The sequence below is a fragment of the Panicum virgatum genome, chromosome 3K (assembly GCF_016808335.1).
Source record: "Panicum virgatum strain AP13 chromosome 3K, P.virgatum_v5, whole genome shotgun sequence".
In the NCBI taxonomy this organism is placed as follows: Eukaryota; Viridiplantae; Streptophyta; class Magnoliopsida; order Poales; family Poaceae; genus Panicum; species Panicum virgatum.
The window spans coordinates 29,088,319-29,114,255 of record NC_053138.1 but is presented as its reverse complement, the minus strand read 5'-3'; the positions used below and the strand labels follow the sequence as shown (position 1 = coordinate 29,114,255).

General features: G+C 47.5%; 2 protein-coding genes and 3 pseudogenes across 5 annotated transcripts; 4 read left to right on the top strand and 1 right to left on the bottom strand.

Annotated features, from left to right (window-relative positions):
* Positions 1-286: 286 nt before the first annotated feature.
* Positions 287-4,478, top strand: LOC120698850 (annotated as a pseudogene).
* Positions 4,479-5,185: 707 nt separating this feature from the next.
* LOC120700813 lies at positions 5,186-6,628 on the top strand (annotated as a pseudogene).
* Positions 6,629-7,332: 704 nt separating this feature from the next.
* On the bottom strand, positions 7,333-8,293 carry LOC120700812 (annotated as a pseudogene).
* A 754-nt stretch (positions 8,294-9,047) lies between these two features.
* Positions 9,048-12,489, top strand: LOC120698849. Of its 4 annotated transcripts, XR_005685046.1 has the most exons (7): positions 9,048-9,294; positions 10,732-10,864; positions 10,952-11,113; positions 11,202-11,337; positions 11,444-11,651; positions 11,807-11,885; positions 12,143-12,489. XR_005685046.1 is itself a non-coding variant. In XM_039982601.1 (5 exons), exons 2-5 carry the CDS (start codon positions 9,558-9,560, stop codon positions 11,470-11,472), a joined length of 402 nt encoding a protein of 133 aa, XP_039838535.1. In that variant the 5' UTR covers positions 9,048-9,294; positions 9,449-9,557; the 3' UTR covers positions 11,473-12,457. The 4 variants fall into 4 exon arrangements, 1 of the variants encoding a protein (XP_039838535.1); XR_005685047.1 differs by lacking the exon at positions 10,732-10,864; XR_005685045.1 differs by lacking the exon at positions 9,048-9,294 and having other exon boundaries at positions 10,470-10,864.
* Positions 12,490-13,735: 1,246 nt separating this feature from the next.
* Positions 13,736-16,179, top strand: LOC120700811. The gene is made up of 3 exons (XM_039985033.1): positions 13,736-13,871; positions 15,161-15,450; positions 15,568-16,179. Exons 1-3 carry the CDS (start codon positions 13,736-13,738, stop codon positions 16,177-16,179), a joined length of 1,038 nt encoding a protein of 345 aa, XP_039840967.1.
* The last annotated feature ends 9,758 nt before the right edge of the window (positions 16,180-25,937 follow it).

Here is a 25,937-nt window from a genome sequence, read left to right as displayed (position 1 = left end):
TCGTTTCACTTAGTTCCATCTGCCAATTTCATCGGATGCCAATTTCACTGAGGCTCTGTTTAGTTGCTTTCAAAATTCCAAAACTTTATAAGATTCTTCATGACATCAAATTTTTCAACACATGCATTAAGTATTAAATGTAGCTAAACAAAATAACTAATTACACAGTTTGTCTATAATTTGCGAGACGAATTTTTTAAACCTAATTAACCCATAACAAAATAATAATTACCAAATAAAAATAAAAGTGCTACAGTATTTTAAAAAAAAATTACGCACTGAGTCTTCGTTTCGCTAGGTGATGTCCTGCAATGAAACTTCATCGGATGGCGAAGACCAGGAATTTCAAGAGCATTCTGAAATCAGGGTCGTCGTGGTCTCCGACCTTGCGGCCGCCGGGTCCTCGTCCTCGCCGTCCGCCGCCTCCTTCGCCGATACCAGGGTCATCTGCCGCGTGTGAGCCTCGCCTCCCCCCCCATACGGTTCCTCCTTTCCTGCTGCCGCGAAGCGTCGGGGTCCACGGGGGCTGGTGGCAACTGCCTGCGAGTGCTAACGCGTGCCTCTGAGTGTCGCTCGCTTGCAGGTGCCAGAAGCAGTTCGCGCAGTACACCTGCCCCCGCTGCAACTCCCGGTACTGCTCGCTCCCGTGCTACAAGGTGCGGCCTCCTTTTGGTTCTCGTCTGATATGCTTCGCGTCCTCGCAAGGATTGTAGGATAGCGTTCTGATTTCTCTCTCGTGATGCTTGCATACCCGGGTTGCCTTCTGCCGACGCCCACAATGTGTTCGTCGAATTGCCACAGTGATTTTGAAAGCTTCTAGACAAGACAGGCTCTGACAGATAATTATCAATGACATACACTACAATTTTCTTGTGATTCACGCTACCTGCAGGGGAATTATTAGCTTTTGCCGTCAGGGGTGGAGCCAGCAGTCGAAGCGACCGATGTCAGCTCTATGTCACAGTGTTGTCAGCTCCACACATTAACAGTGCAAAACAGTGATTCCTCACTGATTTTGCGCAAAATCGTCAATGTCAGCTGACATCAATGAATATGTGTAGCTCGGCCCCTGTTTGCCATATCTATTTGGTGCTCTACTAGACCAATGGCCACAACGAATCCCCACTGTTTAATGAAAATCATGGTAGAAGGCCAAAAGCTGAAATGCTGCTTTGCTGTGTGTTGACAACCAAAATTGGTAGCAACCTGTACAGACCGGTCTGACCGGTGCGCTCAAGCGGTCTGACCGGTCGAAGCGTCTGTAGCCGGTCTGGTACGACCGACCGGTCTGACCCACCGGTCCAAGTGGAATCCAAGTACAACTAGGGATTTTAATAAATTTAGATCTTGTAATATGATTTCTTGTGGGGCAAGTCCACCCACCTTATAAATATAAAGGGCCACGGCCGATTAGGGTATCCAATCGATCAAACACAAACCTTTTTATCTTTTTTATCTTTTCTTTTCCAATCTCAATATGCTGTTCTTCTCTCGTCTCCATGGCGATTGAGGACGCCCTAGCTGGCCTGCCGAGCCTAGGGCAACCCAAGGTGCGCTTGCCCTGACGGGGTCCCTCCCGGGCGAGCGTTTGTTGGATCTTCGTCGGGCTCCCCGGCCTACTAAACCGGTCTGACTGGATCTCGCGGAGGCGCTGCAAGGAGCGTCGCTGCGTGCTGCACGTTCGAGTGCGATCGTGTGTTGGCCCCGAATCGGCGTCAACACTGTGCTGGAATTTAACAATATGAATTTACTAGATTGAAGGACTAAAAGACCAATCCAAAAGTGTTAAAAGAAGTTTATACATCATAGTTTCCAATTTCTGTGTTCCCTTAGTGAATCTCTACTCGTATCCAACAGTTGGGTTATTTTGGTGCATTAGAACACAATCTTTGGATCAGCTAACATCTCAAGTGACAAGTTGTAAAAGCTCATCGGAGGTCTAATTGTGGGCCTGACTGGATCAATATGTCTGTTTGAGATTTCCAATCAGTTTTTGAAAGAAAATATCTGTTTGTTCATGCAAAACAAGCTTCCAATTTATGCAACTGCTTGTGCTGGGTTCTAATGTACTGTTCGAAACCAAGAGACTGAGACATCCTTTTTGTTCATTGAAGCTGTCAAGTTTGTGTGCTTTCTTTTCAATGCTCATAGATGGGAAGGAATATTGGTGTTTGCAGTGATTGGAGCTAATTTTGCACTGCAGGGCCTTCTTTTCTTGATATCACTTCCAATAATTTTATCAATTCTTGTGTCACAGGGGCATAGCCTTCAATGCATTGAATCCTTCATGCGTGAGAATGTTATGGATGAGCTTAAGCAGACGCAACCTGAAGATCAGTCAAAGAAAAAGATGCTAGATATCCATAAGCGGCTCCACTTGGAACAAGAGATGGAGTCCGATGGTGAAGATGGTATGTTTTGTCTGCTATGTGCGTATGCCATTTTTCTATCTTCTTTTTCTATATAAAAATAAAATACTAGAGGTTCACATAATTGTAGCCTTTTCTATGTGCCTCTGCGTATGGCGTTGTTCTATCTTCTTCTATATACAAAATACTAGAGGTTTGCATAATTGCAGCCTTTTCTATTACAATCACTGCTAAGGAGGATACTAAAACTTCGAATTTCTCCATGCACAGTATGCTGCAATCATGGTTTGTACATCAGTTTACCTGGTTATAGCTTGTTATTAAGTTACGATGACTTGTCTGTTTTGAATTTATTTCCTGTTAGTAATTATGGATAGATCATTTGTCATCTTGTACATTGTTGGTCGTGCATATTGCTATCTTAAACCAGTGAGATTTATTTTGCCATGTTAAACTTTTGTGTCCTGCAGAGTCAATGTTATCGGAGGAGCTTATTCAAAAAGTCATGTCTGGTATGTTATGTTTAGTACTTTTCGTGCTGTTCTAAATGTGAAAACACAGTAGGCTCGCCTAGTAGTACAGTAGGTTCTTTAGTATTTGTGAAACTGTTGGTGTTCTTTAAACAATCTTACCTTGTTCTTAGTCATTGTAATGAATTTTAGTTGCAAATTCAACATTAACCTGTTGAATTTTCCTTGATAATTAATTAGGTTCGAATGATGGTGTTTGGTGGTAACTTCAGTTATTTGTTCTGATATTTCCTTCTGTCCATTGGTTTCATGATTTATGTTTCTAGAATGCAGTATAGCAGTATCCATGTTATGTTCATTTTACTCATTTTTCCATCCACATATTTGGTGATACTTATGCCCTTATCATTTTAGGCTGCAATGTGTGTTAGAAGCATTAAATGTTGCTATGTACGCCAGGTTTTTTTTATGGGTCTCTTATTGGGCAAGTACTTCTCTTTTCTTTCTACCATACAGGGGAAGAAATAAAGATCGAAGATCTCTCTGATGATGAAGTCAAACGATTTCGACAAGCTCTGGCCTCAGGTGAACTCAGCAAGATGATTGAACCATGGACACCATGGTGGAAAAAGCCGTCTGCTAGAATGAAAACCCTTAGCCCTGATGGAAGCCAGCTTGTCAGACAAGTGAGGGAAGAAGACACTGCCACATCAGGTCCAATGACTGACCAAGAGCCTAGCATCAATGAAATGCCAGAAGGGCCAGAATCTCCTCTCCCAGCGCTGAAACAGCTAACAAGGGCAGAGCCATCGCCTCTGCTTGCCGTTCACTTGGTCGACATTTTGTACAGTTACTGCTTCACACTTCGGCTCTACAATGGTGATTGGCACTCTGATCCATTGGGTGCTTGCAACAATGGTGATTGGCACTCTGATCCATTGGGTGCTTGCACTGTTGCCCTGTCAATGTCTAAAGTCATGGGGGAGGACGCTAAGCCTGAGACAGTACCTGAAGCACTGACGGCTTGCATAGAGGAGACATGCTCACCTGCCTACAGGCACACGGGCGGTTTCAGGTTTGCTATCGGGCTTCTGGATGATATCGTCTCCATTCTGTTCTTGGGACACAATGTGCTTGTCTGCGTGCTAAGTGATTTCCATCGACTCATTGAAGCAGGTAAGAGCATGCTCAAGGCGGAGAAAGTAGGCAAGATAGAGAGCGTGCAGAGCACTTCGAAGCTTTGTGGTGCAGCTAGGAAGCTATTCTTCATGACTTGTTGGGTGATTGGGTCCATGAGCAGCCGGAAGAGGCTTGGCCGTCTTTAGCTCGCATCGTCGAAGTACAGAAAGCATCTCTCGAGGAGTTGGGCACTGGGAATCGGAAGGCCGATATAATAAAGAGCAAGCAGCAACCCAAGGTTCTTATCGAGGAGCTGTAGGCATGTGGATTTACTGCTGGATTGCAACGCTGTGTACCCTTTGTATCTCGCAGGCTGAATTCATCCAACATCCAACGAGTTCACCTTGTAATGCAGTGGTTTGTGCATACGCTCTAATTTTGTTGAAGGAATTTGTATACATATCTGAAATCATGTTTAAAGTGATCCTAACCAATGCATTAAGTTAGCTCTTGTTCGCAATGATGCTTGTTCTTGTGTAAAGATGCGGCCTGAGCTTAATCCCAGCGTTGGAGATGCTGCTCTCCTGAAATTCATAGGACTGCAAAACACTACAAATATTTTCTTTTAACTTTTTTGTCTCGTCCATCATTTTGAAACCGAGAGGTATTGTGGCTATTACCCCGTCGTTTATTTGCAGGGTTAGATTTTCAGCTTTACGGAGTAGACTCTAGAGGGAACCTCATTCTGTGGTTTGTAGTACATTTGGCTGGTGGCTCCTCATTCTGGAGGGAACCAAACAGGCACAAGTTGCCAGTTTCATTTTCATCTGGGAACTGATGTTGAAGTTTAGCTATTTTGAGCCTCACTAGTAGTTCATATAAAGCATTCCATCCAACAAGTAAATGCATCAATAACACTCCTTTTTTCCATCATATTTCTTGCATTATCTTTAGTACTTCGACACATGTCTATAACCTTAATTATAAAAGAAATAGTGAATATGATTTCTGTCTTTGACACAGATGTAATTTTATCTATAAATCTGTATTTTCAAGTTTGCAACCTTGACAATGTGTCGAAGTATAAGTGAATTGCTCACATTTCCTCGTCAGCTTAAGCTTTTGGATTGAACCGGTTGGTGCATGCAATTTAATAATATACCCCTTTTAATTATATCTTATATATGGTTGGATCTCTCTATACATATATTGTTCCATTGATATTACATGGGCGATTACATATTTTGTGCTAGTGCATGTAACCTGTAGAATTATAATATTTTTATCTCAATAATTTTCCTTCTCAGTGCTTACCCACTATAATAATATATTGACCTTAACTTATGCTAAGCAAGCGAGCAATACCGTGAATGTTTGGCCAATGTTCTGAAAAGACCATTTAGCATCACACTGAGGAGCCTTTTGCAGTGTCATGTGGTCCTCGATGCAGCTAAGGATGAAGTTGAGACTGAGGAACCAATTCTGGTACTAAATGCAGTGACAATTGACCGTGGAATGTCATCTTACCTTACCTAACCTAGAATGCTACTGTGACGGTTCTTTTGTTACATGCGTACAAGGAAATGGACTAATAAGATCAACAACATCTGGAAGCACTGCTTATTCATTGGCAGCTGGAGGATCAATGGTTCATCCGCAGGTAAACCCACATATAGTTTCCAGATTTTGTTCAGCATTGCAATATTGTGTCAAGGCTCTCCAAAAGTGTGTGGGCTATTCATTTTCTTTGTTCTACATATTATGTATTGATACTTGTAAATAACTTGAAGGAAGCTCATGTTCAAGGGCCCAAAGACACTGCTCTAGTTATTATAGTTTATTTACGAGGAATCTGTCTTCTACTTAATGCTACCTATACTACAGAATGAGAATGCCGCTTTAACGGTTGCACCAATGTGTTGCAAATCCCATGATATCTGATAAAATGTAATTAAGAATTGAACCAACCTTTTCATTGAGATTCACCTGTCTGAAAGATACATAAATTGAGTGTTTTTTTTTTTGCTAGCTTCCTGGATGTTCGTTTCGAAGCAAATTCCCTTCTGGTTAATTTTGATTCATGCATGGGCTAGTATTATTCCTTATTGTGACTTCTTAGCACAAGTTATCCATGATGCCATTCAAATGATACATTTTGCTGGTATATGCAGGTCCCAGGGATCCTTCTTACCCCAATCTGTCCGCATTCGTTGTCATTCAGGCCGTTGATACTACCAGAATATGTAGCTCTGCGAGTGCAAGTGCCGTTCAATAGCAGGGGTCAGGCTTGGGCATCCTTTGATGGCAAGGGCAGGATTCAGCAAGGACCAGGCGATGCGCTCATCTGCAGCGTTTCCCCTTGGCCTGTGCGGCTGTGCCCACGGCGTGCCTGGTGGACTCGACACCCGACTTCCTGCGAAGCATCCATGAGGGTCTCCACTGGAACCTGAGGAAGAGCCAATCTTTCGATGGTCCACCTGCGTAATTGTTGAAGTTTGTACATCAATCTGGTTCGAGGAGTTGAGATTGCGGAAAAATGCGGACTGCTGCAAGCTTAATATACATCCTTGCATTCCAAAAAAGAAAATTGCAGCAGATGCATGTATGTAACTACAGTAGGTCAGTTCTTTAATATTTTTTTAGAGTTTAAGAGACCCATAGGGGCTCCCGTCTTACGTAGGAACGAAAGACAGAGTTGATTACATTAAAGTACAGCAGGTCGGAACCAACCGCCCAGCAGAGTTTAAGGCCAGCGACCCAAGAAGAAGGCTAGCAGCACAGACATAACAAAAGGAACATCTTAGCCCATCAGGTCACACAACAGGGGTCAAGTAATCACTCTGCCAGAAGAGCTTCAGATCGGGGCTCAGCTCTCGGAGCTTCCACCGCAGCGACTTGTCCTTCCACCAGAAAGTCTTGAATGTCGACGCACCTGATCAGATCTTCATTGGACATTGCTGCTTCCCAGCTCCAATCATGGCTCCGCCAGAAGCGCACCAGGTCCATAGGCAAACCTTTCTTCACCTAGAAATTCTCCCAGATCTTGTCGCGATCAGTTTGAGGTTGGACAGTATATGAGACAACCTGTCCTTTACTCCCTCTGGACACAGAATTAGCCAATTCTGTGCCGTTGAGGCAATCCTCATCTGCCTATACATATAAAAGTTCTTCAATGAATTTACTTAGGTGTAGGGTTGTGCAGTGCAGAGTCCAAATAGGATCGCTTTCACCATTTACATGTAGCACAAGGCGATGTATGTTGCAGAGCCTGAGCAGTGGCTTTCCTTAGCTACTTATTTTTGTGTCAATAAGATGAACAAATGAACTCTTGGCCATGAACAAGGCTGTTTTTTGGTGTTGCTGATGATGAAGAAAAGGTTCCCGTGCAAAGCCTCCTCTCATCGTTTATCCAGCTGCCATGCTATTGGGCCCCGTCGCCCCGTCCCCGACGAACACCTTGTTCACCAGCCGCTCCCGGATCGCCCGCGCGACGCGGTTGATCACGCGCCCAACGTCGTGCACCTCCGTCGGCCCCCACGGGCGCATGAACCCGAGCCACGCCGGCTCGGCGACTCCGAGGTGCTCCGCCGACACCACCTCGCACAGCCGGGGGCCGCCGGTGCGTTCCGTATCCCGGCCACCGCGGACCCCTGCAGCTCCAGCCCCGCCCCCGGGTAGAACGAACGCGTGCCCGTGCAGCGACGCGGACGCCACCGGCCTGCCACTGCCGGCGGCGTACTCCAGCTGGGGCGCGTCCACCCAGGTGCCGGCGCTGTGCTGCGAGAAGTGCACACCCGCAGGAGCTCGCCGGAGAAGTTGCTCACCCGGAGCGTCAGGTGCTCCCAGTCGCCGACGTGGGAGCCGATGCTGGCATGCCGCCGAGCGGTATGGTGAGGCCCCGCAGCACCCGGGCCCGCGCCGGCCCGTTTAGCGGGTAGAAGAACCACATGGCGAGGTCCGTCGCCATCCCGCCGAGCATCGGCTTCACCTGCACCGGTGCCCGTACGCCTTCGCGCTGGCAAGGTCGCCCTTCTTGACCCTCTCCCTCCGGTCCCTGCCCACCGGCCGGTCGAGCCAGTAGCTGCCGTCGTTGTCGCTGCTCCGGGCGAGGAACGTGCCGGCGTGCACGCCGCGGGCGTCGACGCGACGGACCGCCGGTCCCAGTGCGGCGGCGCCGATGGAGCCGCCGCCCCGGCCGGTCGCCGCTCCAGCTCCACAGCGGCGGCGCCTCGGCCTCGCACGCGTCCGTGAAGTCGGCGCTGGCGTACCGGACCTCGTCGAGCGGAGGTTTCTCCGGCGTGGCCGTGACCACCACGCCCACCGGCCTGTAGCCATCGGGCGCCGTGAGGAGCCAGCAGACGCGGATTTGGTGTCCTATGGCGTACGTACCCACGCGCACCAGTCGCCGTTAGATTTTATGAACGATGCGCGCAACGGTCAACAGTAACGAGGTCATTATGTTATACTCGACAGACACGCACAAGTGGATAACTAAAACGCTGATCTATTTAGATGCGAAAACTTTTAGTGTAAAACATTATAGCACTTTCATTTATATTTAATAATTATTATTTCGTTATGGATTAACTAGATTTAAAAGATTTGTCTTGCAAATTATAGATAAATTATATAATTAGTTATTTTATTTAATTATATTTAATATTTTATGCATGTGTTGAAAGATTTGATGTGACGAGAAATTTTATAAAATTTTAAAATTTTAAACGGAATTAAACAAGACCTAATTGTGTGTTCACACCTATATTCATTTTGGTCTGCGCTACAGTACTGGGCTTCTTGCAGGGTGTGTTTAGATGCCCAAACCCCCCCTAAAATCCAAATTTTCCATTATATCTCCATCACATCGAAACATTAAATATAGTAAATAGTAAATGATTCATGCATGGAGTACTAAATATAGGTAAATAAAAAAACTAATTATATAGTTTTGATGTACGTTGCGAGACGAATCTTTTGAGCCTAGTTAGGTTATGTTAGGATAATATTTACCACAAACAAACGAAACGTGCTACGGTGTAGTACAGTATTCGATGTGACTTTTCGCACCCCTTCTCCCTCCGTGTAAACACAGCCGCAGTCGTGTTTTACTGTTTTACCTGCCGATGGGACTCCTCCCCTCTTCCCCTCCTCCAATTGCGTCGCCGCCGCAGCATCGATTCGCCCCCCAGCCGATTTGCCGAACCCTTGTTTCCCAATCGATCGCCGGAGTTGACGTGCGCCGGTAACAGGTGTTCATCGGCTAGATCTAATAGAAGAATCAAGCGCTGCGTTTTGGCCGGAGTTGGAGCAGCTTGTTGGCAGACGGCCTCTACCAGGTGAAAGCTATAATCCCTGTTCTCCGGGAGCGCTGGGGGGTGGGGAGTGGGCAGGACGCGGGGTTGGGTATCTCTATTCTCCTGTTATGTGCTTTCATTTCCATTTTTTATTAAGATTTTTTGTATTTAGCTCAGACTCTTGATTGCGTTCCAGATTTTGGATCCATCTCAAGAGATCGGGTCGAGGTTTCCTGGGGCGGGTCGGGGGGAGATCCTGTAGGGGCAGTGGGGAGTTGGTGGTCGCCGCTGCAGCTGTGTACAAGATGAATTTGTGTTCTGGATACAGTATTGAAGCAAATAATGAGGCAACTCAGGGGTTCAGCAGCCATTGCTTGGAGGTAAGTTTTATTTTTTCATGTTCATTTGCTACAGAGGTATGCACTGTTGGTGGTTTGCTGTTTAAGTAAAATAAACAAATTTTGAAAGTGTCAGGCCTTTGATTCATTATGAGTAAAGTGACGGGCATCTCTTTTTTTTTCAGTTATTCTCACATTGTGAATTGGTCATGGATAGCAATGCATTGCAGCCATCAAACAAATTTGACATTTCCGTAGCCTCATCGAGATCGTCAATTAAACAGCTGTATGATGTGCTGGCATCGTTTGATGAACCTAAGAAGGAGCTTGTTAGGTCACCTGGGTTTGGTGGGCTTCTTAAGTTCCCAGCATTGAGGAAGATCAATCGAAGGTTTGCCGTATGGCTAATGAGCAAGGTTGATCCACTATCTCAGACACTAGTCATAGATTCGTCAAGGAAGATCACGTTCAACAAAGAAAGATGTTGAACGCGTTTTTGGAATTCCATGCAGCAGTAAGGCCCTGTTTAGATCTTTACAGGTTTTTGCAAAAAAGCCATAAACGCATTAAAGTGAAACGGAATCTTGCTAATTTGAAGTACTAAATGAAGTCTATTTACAAAATTTTTTTGCATGGATGGGCTGTAAATCGCGAGACGATTCTAATGAGCCTACTTAATCCATGATTTGCAACAGTGATGCTACAGTAACCATCCGCTAATTATTGATTAAACATGGATTAATTAGCATCATTAGATTCGTCTCGCGATTTACAACCCATCTATGCAAAAAGTTTTGCAAATAGACTTCATTTAGTACTTCAAATGCCCTCTTTACATCTTTACACAATTTTGCAAAATGAACTAAACACCCCCTAAGAGTGTATTTGGATTAGGAGCCCCCTCCAAACAGGTGATAAACAGGGTCTCTGATATTTATTTGCCTGGCCGGACGAAGGACAAACGTAGTGTCAGGGCTGCACAAGATGTAGTAGAAACTAGAAAGGCAGCATGGGGGGGGGATGAGTAAGGCTGAAGCAGATGCTTTTACTGTTGCCTTTATAATATACATAGTGTCAACTCTACTGATACTCGGATCAAAACATGACTATGTTTCGTTTGACTACTGGAATGCGCTAGCAGACCCAACATCAATAAAATTATTTGATTGGTGTATGTTATAAAGAGGTTGTTCCAGGCCGTTGTTAAGGTTAAGGCAGAGCTTAGAAGTAGTAATAAGGTTACAAATATCAATGGCTGTTCTGTATTCCTTCAGGTATCTTTTTGATGATATGTGCAGTGCTTTATGTCATCGAAAATCAATGCTTCTGGGCGGGTTACACATTTTTTCTTATTGTTACAGGTATTGTATCTAGACTGTATTGATGTTGGATTTCTGAAGCTGCCTCACGATTCATTCCCAAGGATTAAGCACTTCAATAATGAAATAGTCAAATCCATGATTCTTGCTGATTCTATACACGGGACTGCGAATAATGCTTGTTGTGACTTCGGGAAAAGCAAGGTAGTTGGCATGCATATGGCAGCCTTCCTTTTTTGACTCTATTTTTAGCGCTGCTCAACAAATTCACCACCACATTCTTTGCTGATAGTTGCGCGACCCCAATTCAATTTGCTACTCATGGACATCTGCGTTCAAAGACTACTACGGCACTAGCCACTCCCTCGCCGACCGGGTTATGGGAAGTGGCATCATCATTTTCCAGGGTCCTAGGAGTGCAAGATGGGGTATGAACAGTTTGTATTGTCTTGTTGATGTATCTTTGTGTCAGAAGGGAAGCTGACGAAGCTATTTAACATGTTTTGTTGTGAACCTTTTCGTTATAATACGCAGGTTGCTGGTCCACTTTTCTTTGCGGTTAGCGAGTTTGTCAAGGCCAGCAAACACGGCGCTGTACACGCGGCTTCCATGGTTACAGAAGTACTGTCCCTTATAGCCGAGCCCTACAGCAGGGGATTCTGCTACAATGCAGAGCGGGATATCAATCTACAACTCCTACATGGTCCGTATTACATTTAATTTTAGACTCAATGCGGAGAAGGTGAGGTTTTTCATATCTATCTCTGCCCATGTGTTTTGCGAGTATTAATTCTCCAATTCAAAATGCTATAATATTTGGCATTTTTAATTTCTTAGCTATTTAACACATGATGAAAAAGTATATTTCTATGACCGATTTCTTTTTCTTTGCTGCAGTATCAACCGCAGTGGTTTAGTGGTTGCTCGGTTCTGCTGCACGTTTGATGGAACTATGGACTCAATAATGAAAAGCCCGGTATGCCTAAAATATTATAATCGTTTCTTCGCAACGAATGCATGGTGTAAAGTCGATGGGGGTCATACAATGCCATATTTGTTCATGAACATTAAGTTATTTATGAGATGCCAAATTTGGTGGTTGAACTCAACCATCACTGTTCGTGATCATGTGTAGTATTCATTCCCTAAATATGTTTTTCCTTGTGCATGCACGGTCAATATTCAGTATGTTTGATAACTAATTCTCTAAAATGCCCTCCATGCCGATGCTAGGGGAAGAGCATGACAGATCCCTGTTATTGGATGCTCTCAGATTGCGATTGAACAAAGGACACATACCCGGTGATCTGTAGGAATTCAGCTTTTGGAATTCAGCTTTTTCTGTCGTACATGGACATTCGAAATGTACCACTACTGGTGACTTATTTTTTATATTCAAATTTTTGCACCATCCATGTTGCTTATGTCTATGTGGTAATAACTTTTTGTAGTACCCACACATCATACGACCCCAGACAAGAAAACTTGTGTCATCTTACATGTTTATTGATAGTTACGATACATCAATAAACGCTGAAGTTTTCAATAGTGTTCTATAGCCAACATGAACTTGGCAACAATCTTTATTTCCCATGACTTATTTTAAGCGCAATTCCATAGCACACACAGATGCTTCAATTTCATTACAGCAACTATGTTGTGTACCATTTAATATGTTTTAAAGATTGGAGGTATTTTGTATGTCAGGTACCGGATCATGCAGTGCTTTACAAGACAATTTTTTTTTAACTTGATTGCTAGCCCGAAGTTCCTTCATATGGGTAGAAAATGGAACCTTCTTTCCGATCTGATGCTGTCCTTATGGCTTTGCATATAGCGCTCTCTTCGTTTGGTGCAAGACGACTAGACGGCCCATCCCTACATGTTTTCCTGCAGCCATTTGTTCCAAACATACATTTTTGTGACTAAATGATGCCCCTTTCTCTAGACGTGACATAAGATGTTCTTCTGAATATAAAAGGGTCACATAGATAAATTACCTCCCCACCCCTTGGATCCTAGTCACGACTTCGTATTGACACGAATCAGCAGAGTGTGGTGATGTTGGCCTTTTTAGTATTTCCATCGAGCACGTTCGGAGCGTCATGGAGTGGCCCCGTTTGGTTTGAACTAGGAAAGTCTGGCCTAGAAATTTTATCAACTTTGACCGCTAATTACGGTGTCAAACAAAATCAATTTACAAAATCAACTTCAGAACCCTGAAGTATCTAATGAGGTCTTTGACCATGTGATTAGAGGATGGTTACTGTAGTATCACTGTAGCCAATCATCGATTAATTATCGTCATTAAATTCGTCGTGAAAAGTTACACCCATTCCTAAAGAAGTTTTGCAAATAGACTTCATTTAGTACTCTATGCATGCGAGATTCTCCTCTTGGGAAATGTGCACGCACTGTTCCTAGAATTCTCTAAGATCGATCCAAACACGACCAGTCCACCCCTGTTGCAGATTGTTATGAATCAAAGGCTGAGCTACAGTATATGAATGCAAAGACTTTGATGGTGGCCAATTAAATGAAAGGGAGGAAGAATTCAACTCATTCACACACTGTAATTCATATGTACTCCTATAAATAGGAGGTCCCTTTCACCATTGTAAGCTGCTGAACAAGTGAAAGCAATACAAGAAACTTCTCTCTACATCAGTGTCCTCGCTAGTGTTCCTGCCATTGTGTTCTTGCTATTGTGCGATTGTGCCCAACAAAAGAACTCGATTTCCACGAGTTCTACCGAGCTAAGGGTAAGAAGGTGAGAAATCAGTTCTTTTGAATTCAACCTATTGCTATCTATCACCAATACCGGCGATGCTAGGATGGCTCTGCCTCCGCTCGCCGTCGGCCTTGAAGCGCTGGTCATTGACTGGCAGCGGCGATGCTAGGATGGCGCTGCCTCCGCTCGCCGTCGGCCCTGAAGCGCCGGTCATTGACTGGCAGTGGCGATGTTAGGATGGCTCTGCCTCCACTCGCCGTCGGCCCTGAAGCGCCGGTCATTGACTGGCAGCGGCGATGCTAGGATGGCTCTGCCTCTGCTCGCCATGAACCGGCCCTGAAGTGCCGAGTCACCGCCGTCATGTGGACGTGCACGCAGATCGGGCTACCGCCGTCCTGAAGACTGGTGTGAACCCAGACACACCCAGCAGGTGTCACGCTGCCGGCACTGCTGACCACGGTCGCCGCCGCCGCGAGCCCTGCAGGCCGCGGGTGCCCAGGCGCGCCGGCAGCCGCACCGCCACGACCGCGAGCCCTGCAGGCCGCGGGAGCTTTGGCAGCCGCACCGCTACCGCCACGAGCCCTGTAGGCTGCGGCGCTCGGGCGCACAGTCCACCGCCGCTGTCCCGGGCGTAGGTGCGCGGGGCCGCCCTGCCGCTCCGGCCTCCGGCGTGAGCCGCCGCCGCCACCCCGGCCCCGAACGCGGGCTCGATCACGCGGGCCCGGCTCCCGCCGCAGCCCTGGCCGCCGGCGCGGGCGCTCGGCCCCCGGCCCCCGCCGCCGCTGCCCTGGCCGGGCGGAAGGGGGCGGGTGCGCGGCCCATGGCCGCCGCCGCCTCCACCACGGCTGCGCAGGGGCATGGGCGCGCCGGCCCTAGCCACCGCCGCCGCCTCCCCAGCCGCGTAGGGGCGTGGGCGCGCAGTCCCTGCCCGTCACCGCCGCCGCCCTGGACGAGCCACCGCCAGCTGGTCCTCCCCCTATGGCGCCTGCGCCAGAGGCCGCCGCCCCTCAGAAGCTTCCTGAAGAAGAGATGAGGGAGAGAATGAAAGGGATTAGGGTTAGGGTTTTGACCCACCCCTTTATACTCTGGCTGGGAGTGCGTGAGCCGTTGATTAAGATGAATGGTCACGGATGGCTGGGCCAAACCAGGCAGCCCATTAAACATCAGATTGGGTCCTTTAGGCCCATTATGGATAAGATGCACAAACACCTCATTTTGTGCATAATAGTGGCCCGAAGTCCACTAAAATATCCAAATACCCGGCCCGAAGTCCTTGAGAATTTTGTGGCCTGAAGTCCACTGCTTTTATATTATTATTGCATATTATAATTTATTGCATTTTATTTCTTGCACTTATTTAATTTCTGTGAATTTACTTTCTTGCAATTTATATATTTACTTAATCGCAAAGCAATCCTAAAGATTGCACCTAGGAAATATTTGTATAGTCCTGAAGACTATACTCAGTCGTAATCCTGAAGATTACGCACCGATATTAATCCTGTGCATTAACTGTGCAGGCATGTCGGACATCACAAAGAGGGAGTTCGATGCGCTTGCCGTGGACGGCAGCAACTACCTCACTTGGGCTACCGACGTCGAGATAAAACTCGATAGCATGGGCCTCAATCATACCATTGTCCAGCCTGAAGCTGGCAAGGATGAACGCACAAAACCTGATAAAGCAAAGGCGTTGCACTTTTTGCGACACCATCTCCACCCAAACCTGAAGTCTGAGTACATGACGGAGAGGGATCCACTGGTTTTATGGCAGTCCTTGAAGGATCGCTTCAGCCAGCAGCGGTCGATTGTGCTCCCAAGGTCACAACAGGACTGGATCACCCTGCGCTTCCAAGACTTCAAGTCTGTGGCAGCGTATAACTCTGCTTTACACAGGATTGTGACTAAGATGCGTCTATGTGGCTAGAAGATCACAGGCGCTGATATGATCGAGAAAACTCTATCCACCTTCCACCTCGGGAACATTGTACTGCAGCAGCAATACAGGAACTCAAAGTACACTAAGTACTCTGAGATGAGCGAGGTATTGTCTATCGCTGAACAACAGAATGAGGTTCTTATGAACAATCATTCTGTCCAGCCCACTGGTTCCATGGCTGTGCCTGAAGCACACGCCAATGTTGCTGAGAGCTCTCGCAACCACAAAAAGGGCCGTGGAAAAGGGAAATGGAAGGGGAACAGAGGTGCCATTTTCAAAGGCAAAGGAAAGGGAAAGCCCAAGGGTAGAATCGAAGCCAAGAAGGATAAAGGTGACCATAGCGGGGAGGAGCAAGGTGAATGCTACAGATGCGGGACAAAGGGACATTGGTCCCGTAAATGCCGCACCCCCAGGCACCTGGTTGACCTTTACCAGCAGAGCAAGAAAGGAAAAGGTCAACATGAGTCCCACTTCACCACTAAGCCAGAAGCTCAGGAGCGCGACGACATGAATGTTGACGCAAGCGGTGGAGACGTCCGAATGGGCGAAAATGAGGACAGCCTTCTTGATGACATAGACGTATTTGGGGACCTGCAGTAATCTCCAAAATATCATGTCACGTTAAATGCGATGTCCACATGTACTAGTTTATTATCATGATGTTTGGCCATGCATGCTCCCGAAGAGCATTTGTGTAATGAATGGTCCAAACCTATGTAATGTTTTCCCAGGAATAAAAGTAATTTAGCTCTATGCTTTATGATCAATTCTTGTTTCTTATTTATGATGGTTGACAGAAATTGTGGGGACCCTATGGCTGAAGCGGAGATCTGTCTTGTAGACAGTGGTACTACTAATACAATATTAAGGGGAACCAGATGTTTTCATACATTGACAAAGAAAAGTGGAAATATTATGACCATTGCCAGAAGCAATGCTCATATCGTGGGCACCGGAAGTGCCACACTGGTTCTCCCTATGGGTACGCAGATATTTGTGAAGGATGCATTATTGTATCCTGACTCGAAGCGCACCCTCTTAAGCTTCAAAGATATCCGTTCGAATGGTTTCCATGTAGAAACTGAGATTGAGCAAGGTACTGAATACCTGCTAATCACTAAATTCAATGGATACCAGAAGCGAGTAGTGGAAAGACTCCCTTCATCGCCATCGGGTTTGTACTACACGTACATAAAACCCACTGAAGGATATGTTGCGATGAAAACCATATTCCGAAACGCTGAATCATTTCGAATATGGCAGGACCGATTGTGTCATCATGGGTTGAGCATGATGAGAAGAATCATCAATAATTCTACTGGCCATGATGTTAATGGTTTCCCTAATCCTGAAGATTTTATTTGCACTGCATGTGCAAAGGGGAAACTAATCACTAGACCATCCCTCCTGAAGATTAGGGATGAGTCGTCTGTATTCCTGCAAAGGATACAAGGCGACATTTGTGGACCTATTCAGCCCCTGTCGGGCCCGTTTAGGTATTTCATGGTATTGATTGATGCATCTACCAGATGGTGCTATGTGGACCTGTTGTCCACTAGAAACCATGCTTTTTCAAAGCTTATTGCCCAAATAATCAGGCTAAGGGCGAGTTTCCCTGATAACCGCATTCAGTCCATTCGGATGGATAATGCTGGTGAGTTCAGGTCAAAAGCCTTTGATGATTATTGTTCAGCCATGGGCATCAAGGTAGAGCATTCAGTACCACATGTCCACACACAAAATGGTCTAGCCGAATCCTCGATCAAGAGGATCAAGTGGATTGCACGGTCGTTGTTGCAGAATTGTAAGCTGCCAACTAGTTGTTGGGGCCATGTAGTGTTGCATGCTGCAGCACTAATTCAACTCATGCCAACTGCATATCATGAAATATCCCCCTTACAGTTGGTGCGTGGGAAAGAACCAAGTATTTCCCATCTGTGTATATTTAGCAATGCGGTGTACGTGCCAATACCACCACCTCAGCGTACATCAATGGGACCCCACCGGAAGCTGGGGATCTATGTTGGTTATGAGACTCCATCCATAATCAAATATTTAGAGCCTATGACTGGGGATCTTCATACGGCTCGGCACGCTGATTGTGTCTTTGACGAAGACCATTTCCCAGCATTAGGGGGAGAAAGGTATCCAGAAGAATGCCGGGAAATTGAATGGAATGCAACGGGGTTGCAATCCTTAGATCCACGCACCAGTGAGTCTGAACTAGAAGTTCAGAGGATCATACATTTGTAAAATCTTGTAAATGAGCTGCTAGATGCCTTCACTGATCACAAAAAGTTGACAAGGTCGCATATACTTGCAGTAAATGCGCTAGAGAGAGTTTAGGTACCCCTAAAGGATACTAACTCTATAGTCTCTACCCCTAATCCTAGGAAGAGGGGGAGACCTATGGGCGCTCAGGACAAGGTCCCGTGGAGATGTCCGCAAAGACGAGTACCTGAGCCACTTGCATCACTTAAGGAATCAGTTGAAGAAGCTCAACCTGAAGTTGAGAACGCCCTTGAAGTGGCGGCTCGACCTGGAGTCGAGTTGGTCCCTGAAGGACCCCATCCTGAAGATGGAAACCACCATGCATCGCGCGCTCAATATCGTATTGGTGGATCAGAACACCCCAGCTCAATCGTTATGGGAAATCACGATGAGCGGGAGGATGATCATGAGGAGATCGGCACTAATTATGTGGAATCAGGAGAGTCATTTAATAGAAAGACCACTGTTGTCGACATAAATTTCGCCTCAAAAATTGCTGACTCAATGGACCCGGATCCAAAACCAAAGTCCATAATAGAGTGCCGGAAGCGCTCTGATTGGGACAAATGAAAAGCAGCAATTGAGGCGGAATTGCGCTCGCTTTGCCAAAGAGAGGTTTTTGGACCTGCAGTCCGAACACCTCCAAAAATCATCCCTGTAGGATGCAAATGGGTCTTCTTCCGGAAGAGGAATGAACATGGTGTGGTGGTGAGGTACAAAGCGAGGCTGGTGGCACAAGGGTTCACGCAGAGACCCGCCATCGATTATGATGAGACTTACTCTCATGTTATGAGTGGCATAACGTTTCGATATCTCATATCTATGGCAGCAAACTTGAATTTAAAAATGCAGTTGATAGACGTTGTGGCCGCATATTTGTATGGGTCACTTGATTCGGAAATTTATATGAAAGTCCCTCAAGGACTCAAGATCCCTGAACCGAATCAAAACCGCAACATGTTTAGCATCCGCCTGCAGCGGTCGTTGTATGGGTTGAAACAGTCCGGAAGGATGTGGTTCAACCGTTTGAGTAACTTTCTCCTAAAGAGAGGTTACACAAACAATGATGATTGTCCCTTTGTGTTCATCAAGAAATCTACTTATGGATTCTGCATCATCTTAGTTTATGTTGATGATTTGAATATCATCGGAACCACAAGGGACATTGAGGAAGCATCGGCTTACCTCAAGACAGAGTTTGAGATGAAAGACTTGGGTAAAACCAAGTTCTGTTTGGGCCTGCAGATCGAACACCTCCCTGAAGGAGTGTTTGTACACCAGTCCACCTATACAAAGAGGGTACTTGAAAAGTTTAATATGGACAAGTGCCACCCTCTGAAAACCCCTATGGTTGTTCGATCCTTAGAAGCAGATAAAGATCCATTCCGACCCAAGGAAGAGGATGAGGAGGTTTTGGGACCCGAAGTCCCATACCTAAGTGCCATCGGTGCACTAATGTATCTTGCAAATTGCACAAGGCCAGACATTGCATTCGCAGTGAACCTGTTGGCAAGGTACAGTGCCGCCCCCACCATAAGACATTGGGTTGGCGTGAAAACTATCCTCAGGTACCTACAAGGTACTCAAGACCTTGGGCTATGGTACTCGAGAAAGGGGGTTCCCACTATGGTGGGTTATGTTGATGCTGGCTATATGTCTGACCCGCATAATGCCAGATCACAGACTGGTTTTGTGTTTCTCTATGGTGGTGCAGCCATCTCCTGGCGGTCTATCAAGCAAACACTGGTTGCCACATCAACCAACCACTCAGAGATAATTGCCCTGTATGAGGCCGCACGAGAGTGTATTTGGCTCCGTCGAATGATTGACCACATCCAAAAGTCATGTGGTATGAATGCTGTTGACACCCCACCATTATCTACGAAGATAATGCGGCTTGTGTTGTACAGATGCACATGGGCTATGTTAAGAGCAATCTCACGAAGCATATTGCTCCTAAATTTTTCTATCCCCATGAGCTCCAGAAGAACGGAGAGATAAAGGTCATGCAAGCTAAGTCATGTGACAATCTGGCATACCTGTTCACAAAGTCTCTGCCTGCTTCTAGTTTCCATAAGTGTGTTCGTGGAATTGGCATGAGACGACTTAGAGAGTTGCAGGGTTCAGGGGAGACCAACCCTAAAACTACAGCCCATAATCGTGATCCCGAAGATCACGGGTCGGTCCAGAAGAACCGACGCAACATCAACTGTTGTACTCTTTTTTCCTTGATGAGTTTTTTCCCACTGGGTTTTCTCATGCAAGGTTTTTAACGAGGCAATAGGTGCAACATAAGTGGAACATGTGATGTACTCTTTTCTCCTACCTTTTTCCCCACTGGGTTTTTGGGGGGAGTTTTTAACGAGGCATACACATGACATTCAATTGGCCAAGGGGGAGTGTTATGAATCAAAGTTTGAGCTACAGTATATGAACACAAAGACTTTGATGGTGGCCAATTAAATGAAGAAGGGAGGAAGAATTCAACTCATTCACACACTATAATTCATATGTACTCCTCCTATAAATAGGAGGTCCCTTTCACCATTGTAAGCTGCTGAAGAAGTGAAAGCAATACAAGAAACTTCTCCTCTCTACATCAGTGTCCTCCCTAGTGTTCCTGGCATTGTGTTCTTGCTATTGCGTGATTGTGCCCAACAAAAGAACTCGATTTCTAACACAGATGATGCATTGTTTGCTTAACCAAGATTGTAGTCGCCCCGACAAAGAATTCGGTAACTTACCTGCCGCTGCATCCATTTGCCCGATTCTAACTATTTTGCCGCCAATTACTCAGCTTGCATCTCCGTCGGCTGGTGCCGCCTCATTACCCCCACCACCGATGATAAACTGCACATTTCTCTCCCGCTCCGTCGCAATCGCCGGTCTCCTGCTAGCACTTCCGCAATTTATGCTCAGGGTTCCCGCTATCGGTGGAGTTCTGGATCGAATGATCTAGAATGACACACCTAGCGGCTCGCTCTGGCAGTTCGAAGACGCGGTTTTCAATTGTAGTGCGCGCGCTCTGTTTCTGCGTCCAGAAGCTTCTGTTCAAGGGACCGTAGGTGTGGAAAGGGTTGGCGGTAGTGGCCTTGATTGTTGACTTTCACAAACCCATTAGGTCTGCCATAACAGAGACAAAGTAATTTGCACCAATCTCCAGCAAACCCCATCCAACCGTCCGACGGGTGGGTACGTAGGCCATAGGACACGAGAACATTCGGGAGCGCAGTCCGGGCTGGACCAGACGAGGTGAGGGCGTAAGAGGTGGAGAAAATTTTATCCGGGGTCCACATCCAGCAAATTCGGTCGTTCCCGTCGAGCTGAACCTCCCTTATTAAATTCTAAATGTGCAAGTATACTAGAAGAACTTGCATAGTACGCGCACCAAAAATGTCACGGATCCACCGATCGTCCTGCAAAGCTTCTGCCACCGTTCTCCGCTTCTTTGCTCAAGGGCCAACAGCATTGGAAAGGCATGGCGCAAGATCGGAAATGGACTGACCCTGCAGCCATCAATTGGTTCAGAAGAGCGTCTTACAGCCATCACCAAGCTCAACGTAAATTGAAGCAGCAACATTGCCTCCGCGGCCTTATCTGTCTCATCCGGAAGCTCATGCCAAGGACACGGATCCTCATATCGTCGTTGCCAAAGCCATCTCATATGCAAGGCATACCCAAATCGTTGCAAGTCGACGATTTCCAATCCTCCCAGATCATGCCAGGGAGGAGTTCATGGTGTTGGTGAACCGAAAATGGAGTTAAAGACTACAGAGCTCGCAGGCTGCGATGGTCAGCGAGATCGCAAATTCGCAATGCTGTTTGCCTTGTGCAGTATCATCGCTCGGAAACTTGGAAGGTAGTCCACGTGGACGTGGTACTGCGAAGTCAAAACGACAATAACAGAAACCGGAAACTAACTAGTAAAAAGCTATGCTACTCTACTCTTTATTTCTGAAGAAAGACGGGTATAGATACCATAGATATATAGTTAGATACTTTATTACCTCTAAAAGAAAAGTGAATGCAAAGATTCTTCGCCATGATAGCGGGTCAAGATTATTATTGTGCTTTCGGTATTGTATAATATAATGCTATGCTTTATTTATTTCTACTGATCATATACAGGTACTTTTGGGAAACTGCATGTTGGTGGAGAGTGTCTCCGGAACGGGCGAACACAACAACAGTAACTGAAAAGCACGCCAATCAAGAAGGGAAATGTTCTCTCCCTATTCCCATCTGTCCCATCAATGCACATTACAGGGGTATTTATAGGTGGTGTTTTGCCTCCCAAGTACAATTACTCTTTGGTTCCCTTACAATGGTACCATTCCCGAAATATTTCTGGACGTACACGTAATTTTTATAATACAACTTGAGTGCGCTCCAGCTCAGACGGGCCCGCAACTCCAGACAATCCTCTTCAGTCTGCTCGACGAAGGCCATGGGGCCCATTGCTCACTCTCCGCTATGAAGCTTACGTCTCCGATCTTCGCGTATCTTCGGCTTCCGACCCGAAGACCAGCGAAGATGGACATCCTCTTCGTTCGCTCCTGGCATTGGCTTCGGTGTACATGCTGTCCTGTCTTCGCGCACCTTCGGCGACCGGTCCGAAGGTGGTGTCCCCAACAGTTGCCCCTCAGAGCCTCAGTCCGATCTTCGGGAGGGGCGCGGCTTCGACCCCGTGGGCGCCATCGGCGCCCCGAAGCGCCACCTTTCGGGCTGGGCGCCACGATGGTATCCGGCGAAGCACAATCCGTGTTGACCTGCAAAATGTTGTACTTTCGTCGAGGAAGCAAAGAATTCAGAATTAAACCGTTAGTTCGCGCCCAAATTATCGGATTAAAAAAATTTATTGGCGGGAGTTTTTCCTTTGGCTCATAGATTTGAAAAGACCAAGTTGCCCCTCGGTCTCCTAATCTCAGAAGCGTAACGTGGGGTGCTGGCGTCTTTCCACTTTGTGGCGCCGCGCGTGCTAGGCTTCTCGCACTCGCCCCCTGTAAATAGCGGCGCCGCGACTGCGCGTGTTACTTCTTGTCGCCTTTGCTTCCCCGCCTCCTCGCTTCTCATCTTGTGAAGGTTCTTTCTGCGTTCATTCTTCTTCGGACTCCTTTGGTGCTATGCTTCAAGAGTGGCGACCTCAGAACAGTCTGCATCTTCGGAGATGGCTCCGAAGAAGGATCAATCAAAAGGGCCGACAACCACTGTACTAGGCTTGTCGAAGATGACGCCGTTCCTCCTCAACGACCTGGCTCGTCGAGGCTTCGTCTCTGCGGACGATGTCTGTGCACCTCCAACGGGTGAGACTGTCGCTCATCCCCACACCGACGAAGTGATCGTCTTCCGCGATTTGTTCACTGCCGGCCTTCGGATGCCTCTCGACCCCATGGTGGTGGACATCTTTCGTCTATTCAAGGTGTACTTGCATCAAATGACTCCTACTTCGATCGTGCGGCTCAATCTATACATGTGGCTGGCGAAGACCCGCCGCCTCTCTCCAAACGCCGAAGGCTTTGCTCGTGCCTTCAGTGTGCATTATCAACCGAAGAAGATTTCCGTACTGTCGACCGGAGGTGCGGAGATATCGGCCATTCCCCAATATGGCTGTTATACCTTCGCCTTCCACAAGAACCTTCCGTGTCCCGTCACTGCGAGCAAGAACAAGTGAGCCAACGATTGGTCATCTTACTGGTTCTATCACAAGGTGACGTTGGATCCCGTCACGAAGATCCATCCCCTCGTCATCGACCATATTCCTGCTCTTGGCGATGTACCAAAGGTCGCCTGCCATGTCCGAGCAAAGATGAGGCTCTGCTTGCCCTGCTGCGGAAGCTGTCCAAGACCTTCAGCACGCATGATGTCATCAAAGAGTTCATCTCGTGCGGCTGCTTCCTCGTTAGGGTCGGCTGGGCCATCTCTAGCTGGCTGGCCGAGGACCGCTAGATCGAAGGTATTCCAGTACCTGACTTCGCGATCGTCTTCAGCCTCCGAGCCGACTGTAAGTTTCTCTCCCGGTTCTTATTTTGGAGACAAAACGCCTCGCTCTGTTGCTTATATTTTGTGCCTCTTCGGTGATGTAGGGGTGGATCCTGTCGTTATCGAGAGCCGGGCCGATGAGATGATCGGATCGGTTTCGAAGGACGAATACAAAGCCTTGGTGGCGCACCTCAGTAGAGTTCGACAGAACCGGGTGTTCCACGCTTTGGGCCTCTCCGCTCCTCAGTGGGAGGCCGAGGCGAAGCTTGCAGAAGGCCAGGGCGCTGCCCCCACGAGTGCCTTGGATAAGGCGAAGAGGAAGCGGGCATCTTCGTCGGCGGCGCAGAAGAAGAAAGGTTGGATTCTAGATGATATCTTGTAACAGTCTCCTCTGCGGAGCAAGGGTGACTCCGAAGATAGTCTGAGCAAGGTGGCACCGCTGAAGGCGGTTCCTCCAAACCTGGACCTGGAGTTCAGCACTGTGCTTGAAAGTGATGAGGAAGGAGGTGATGACGAAGTGCAAGTCGAAGTTGTCTCCTCCCACCACTCTCCCGCCGCTCGCGAAGCTCCTCCCACTGGCCATGATACCAGAGCGCCATCCCTGCATGAGACGGCCTCATCTGGTTCCGGGAACGAGGGCGACAGTGGAGACAACAGCAACTCTTCGGATTGCAGTAGCTACTTCGTGCGCAACGCTGATCCGGAGGCCGTGGCTACTGAGTTGGGCGCGAAGCCTACGGCCATGCGTCTCGGCGACAACGTCGTTAAGTCTCTTCGCTTCGAGAGCCGAGACGGCGAGCACACTTTGCTGGCTGCGGCAGGGGAGTCATTCTGCTTCCCACTGATGGAGAAGGACCTGATGGACACCAGGCTTAAGAACATGCTTGAGAACGCCCAATATCTGTCTCTCAAGGCCTATGTGGCTGCACGTTGCGTGGCTCGGCAGCTGGAGGCCGAACGCAGCTCGAAATCTACTGTCGCGGACCTCGAGGTGAAGGTGGCCGCCCTCGAACAGGAGAAAGCTGGCCTACAACAATGCCTCGAAAAATCCGCCGTGGAGAGGAACACCCTCGCCTCGGAGAGGAACAACCTCGCCTCGGAGCTCTTGGCGACTGCCGAGCGGGCGGTTAAAGCCGAAGACCAGGCGAAGGCTACGAAGAAGCTAGCCGAGGATGCAGAATCCTCTCGTGAGGTGATGTGTACTCAGCTTCGCACTTTCAAGGAGGCGATAAAGAGCAGGTCGGAGAAGCTGCAGGAGGAGCTTCCGGACCTCCTTGCTAAGTATGGGCTTGTGGCGCCGGACATCTTTCCGGAGGGCACCGATACTGTTGGCCTGGAGTCATTTTTCTAGTGGCTTCGCTCCTACGTCGCCATGGTCGACGCTGGGGCGCACTTCCACGAAGACATCAGCGCGATTGTCGCTGTCTGCACCTTGAGCACCGCGGTATATGGGCTCTTTTCCGCCGAGGCCGGCGCCACAGGCGGAGTAACAAAGACTCAGCTTCGCTCCCTCCACGACACAAGCTTCCGCTGGCCGGGCGAGGAGGCAGTCTGTCTGGAGACGCTGCCACCCTTGGCCAAAAATATTGCCAAGAACTTCATGGATCACTTCTTCAAGGGAGAAGGTCGTGCTATTGTGCGGCGCGAGGTTGAGCGCATGAAGCCCCAGGTGACTGTTCGTTTCTTCTTTATTGTGTCGCTTCTTCATTTTGTAATATGCTCACTGTTTCTGGTCGTTGTTCAGCTTCAGGCCAAAGCCGATGCTATTGCGGAGCCCATCCTCAAGGAAGTTGTGCCGAAGCCGACTGTCGAGGGAGGTACCGACGGAGCCCCAGCACCCGAAGACCAGACAAGGGCGTCCTCTTCTTGTCCTTCGGCTGGCGAGGTGTTAGGGTCATTGTCGGCAATTGTGTAGAGGTCTTCTGGTTGTAATTAATACTTTTGTAAGCTAACACCTTCGATATCTGCGCAGGACCCTGCGTTGGCCCCTGTGCAGGTGACCGAAGGGATTCTTCCTTGAGTTCTGAAATGAGAAGACTTTTGTGTTGCTGGTGCGTCTTGGGCGAAGTTCCATGCCCGTCAACCCTGGCTCTCATTTGAAGATTTTT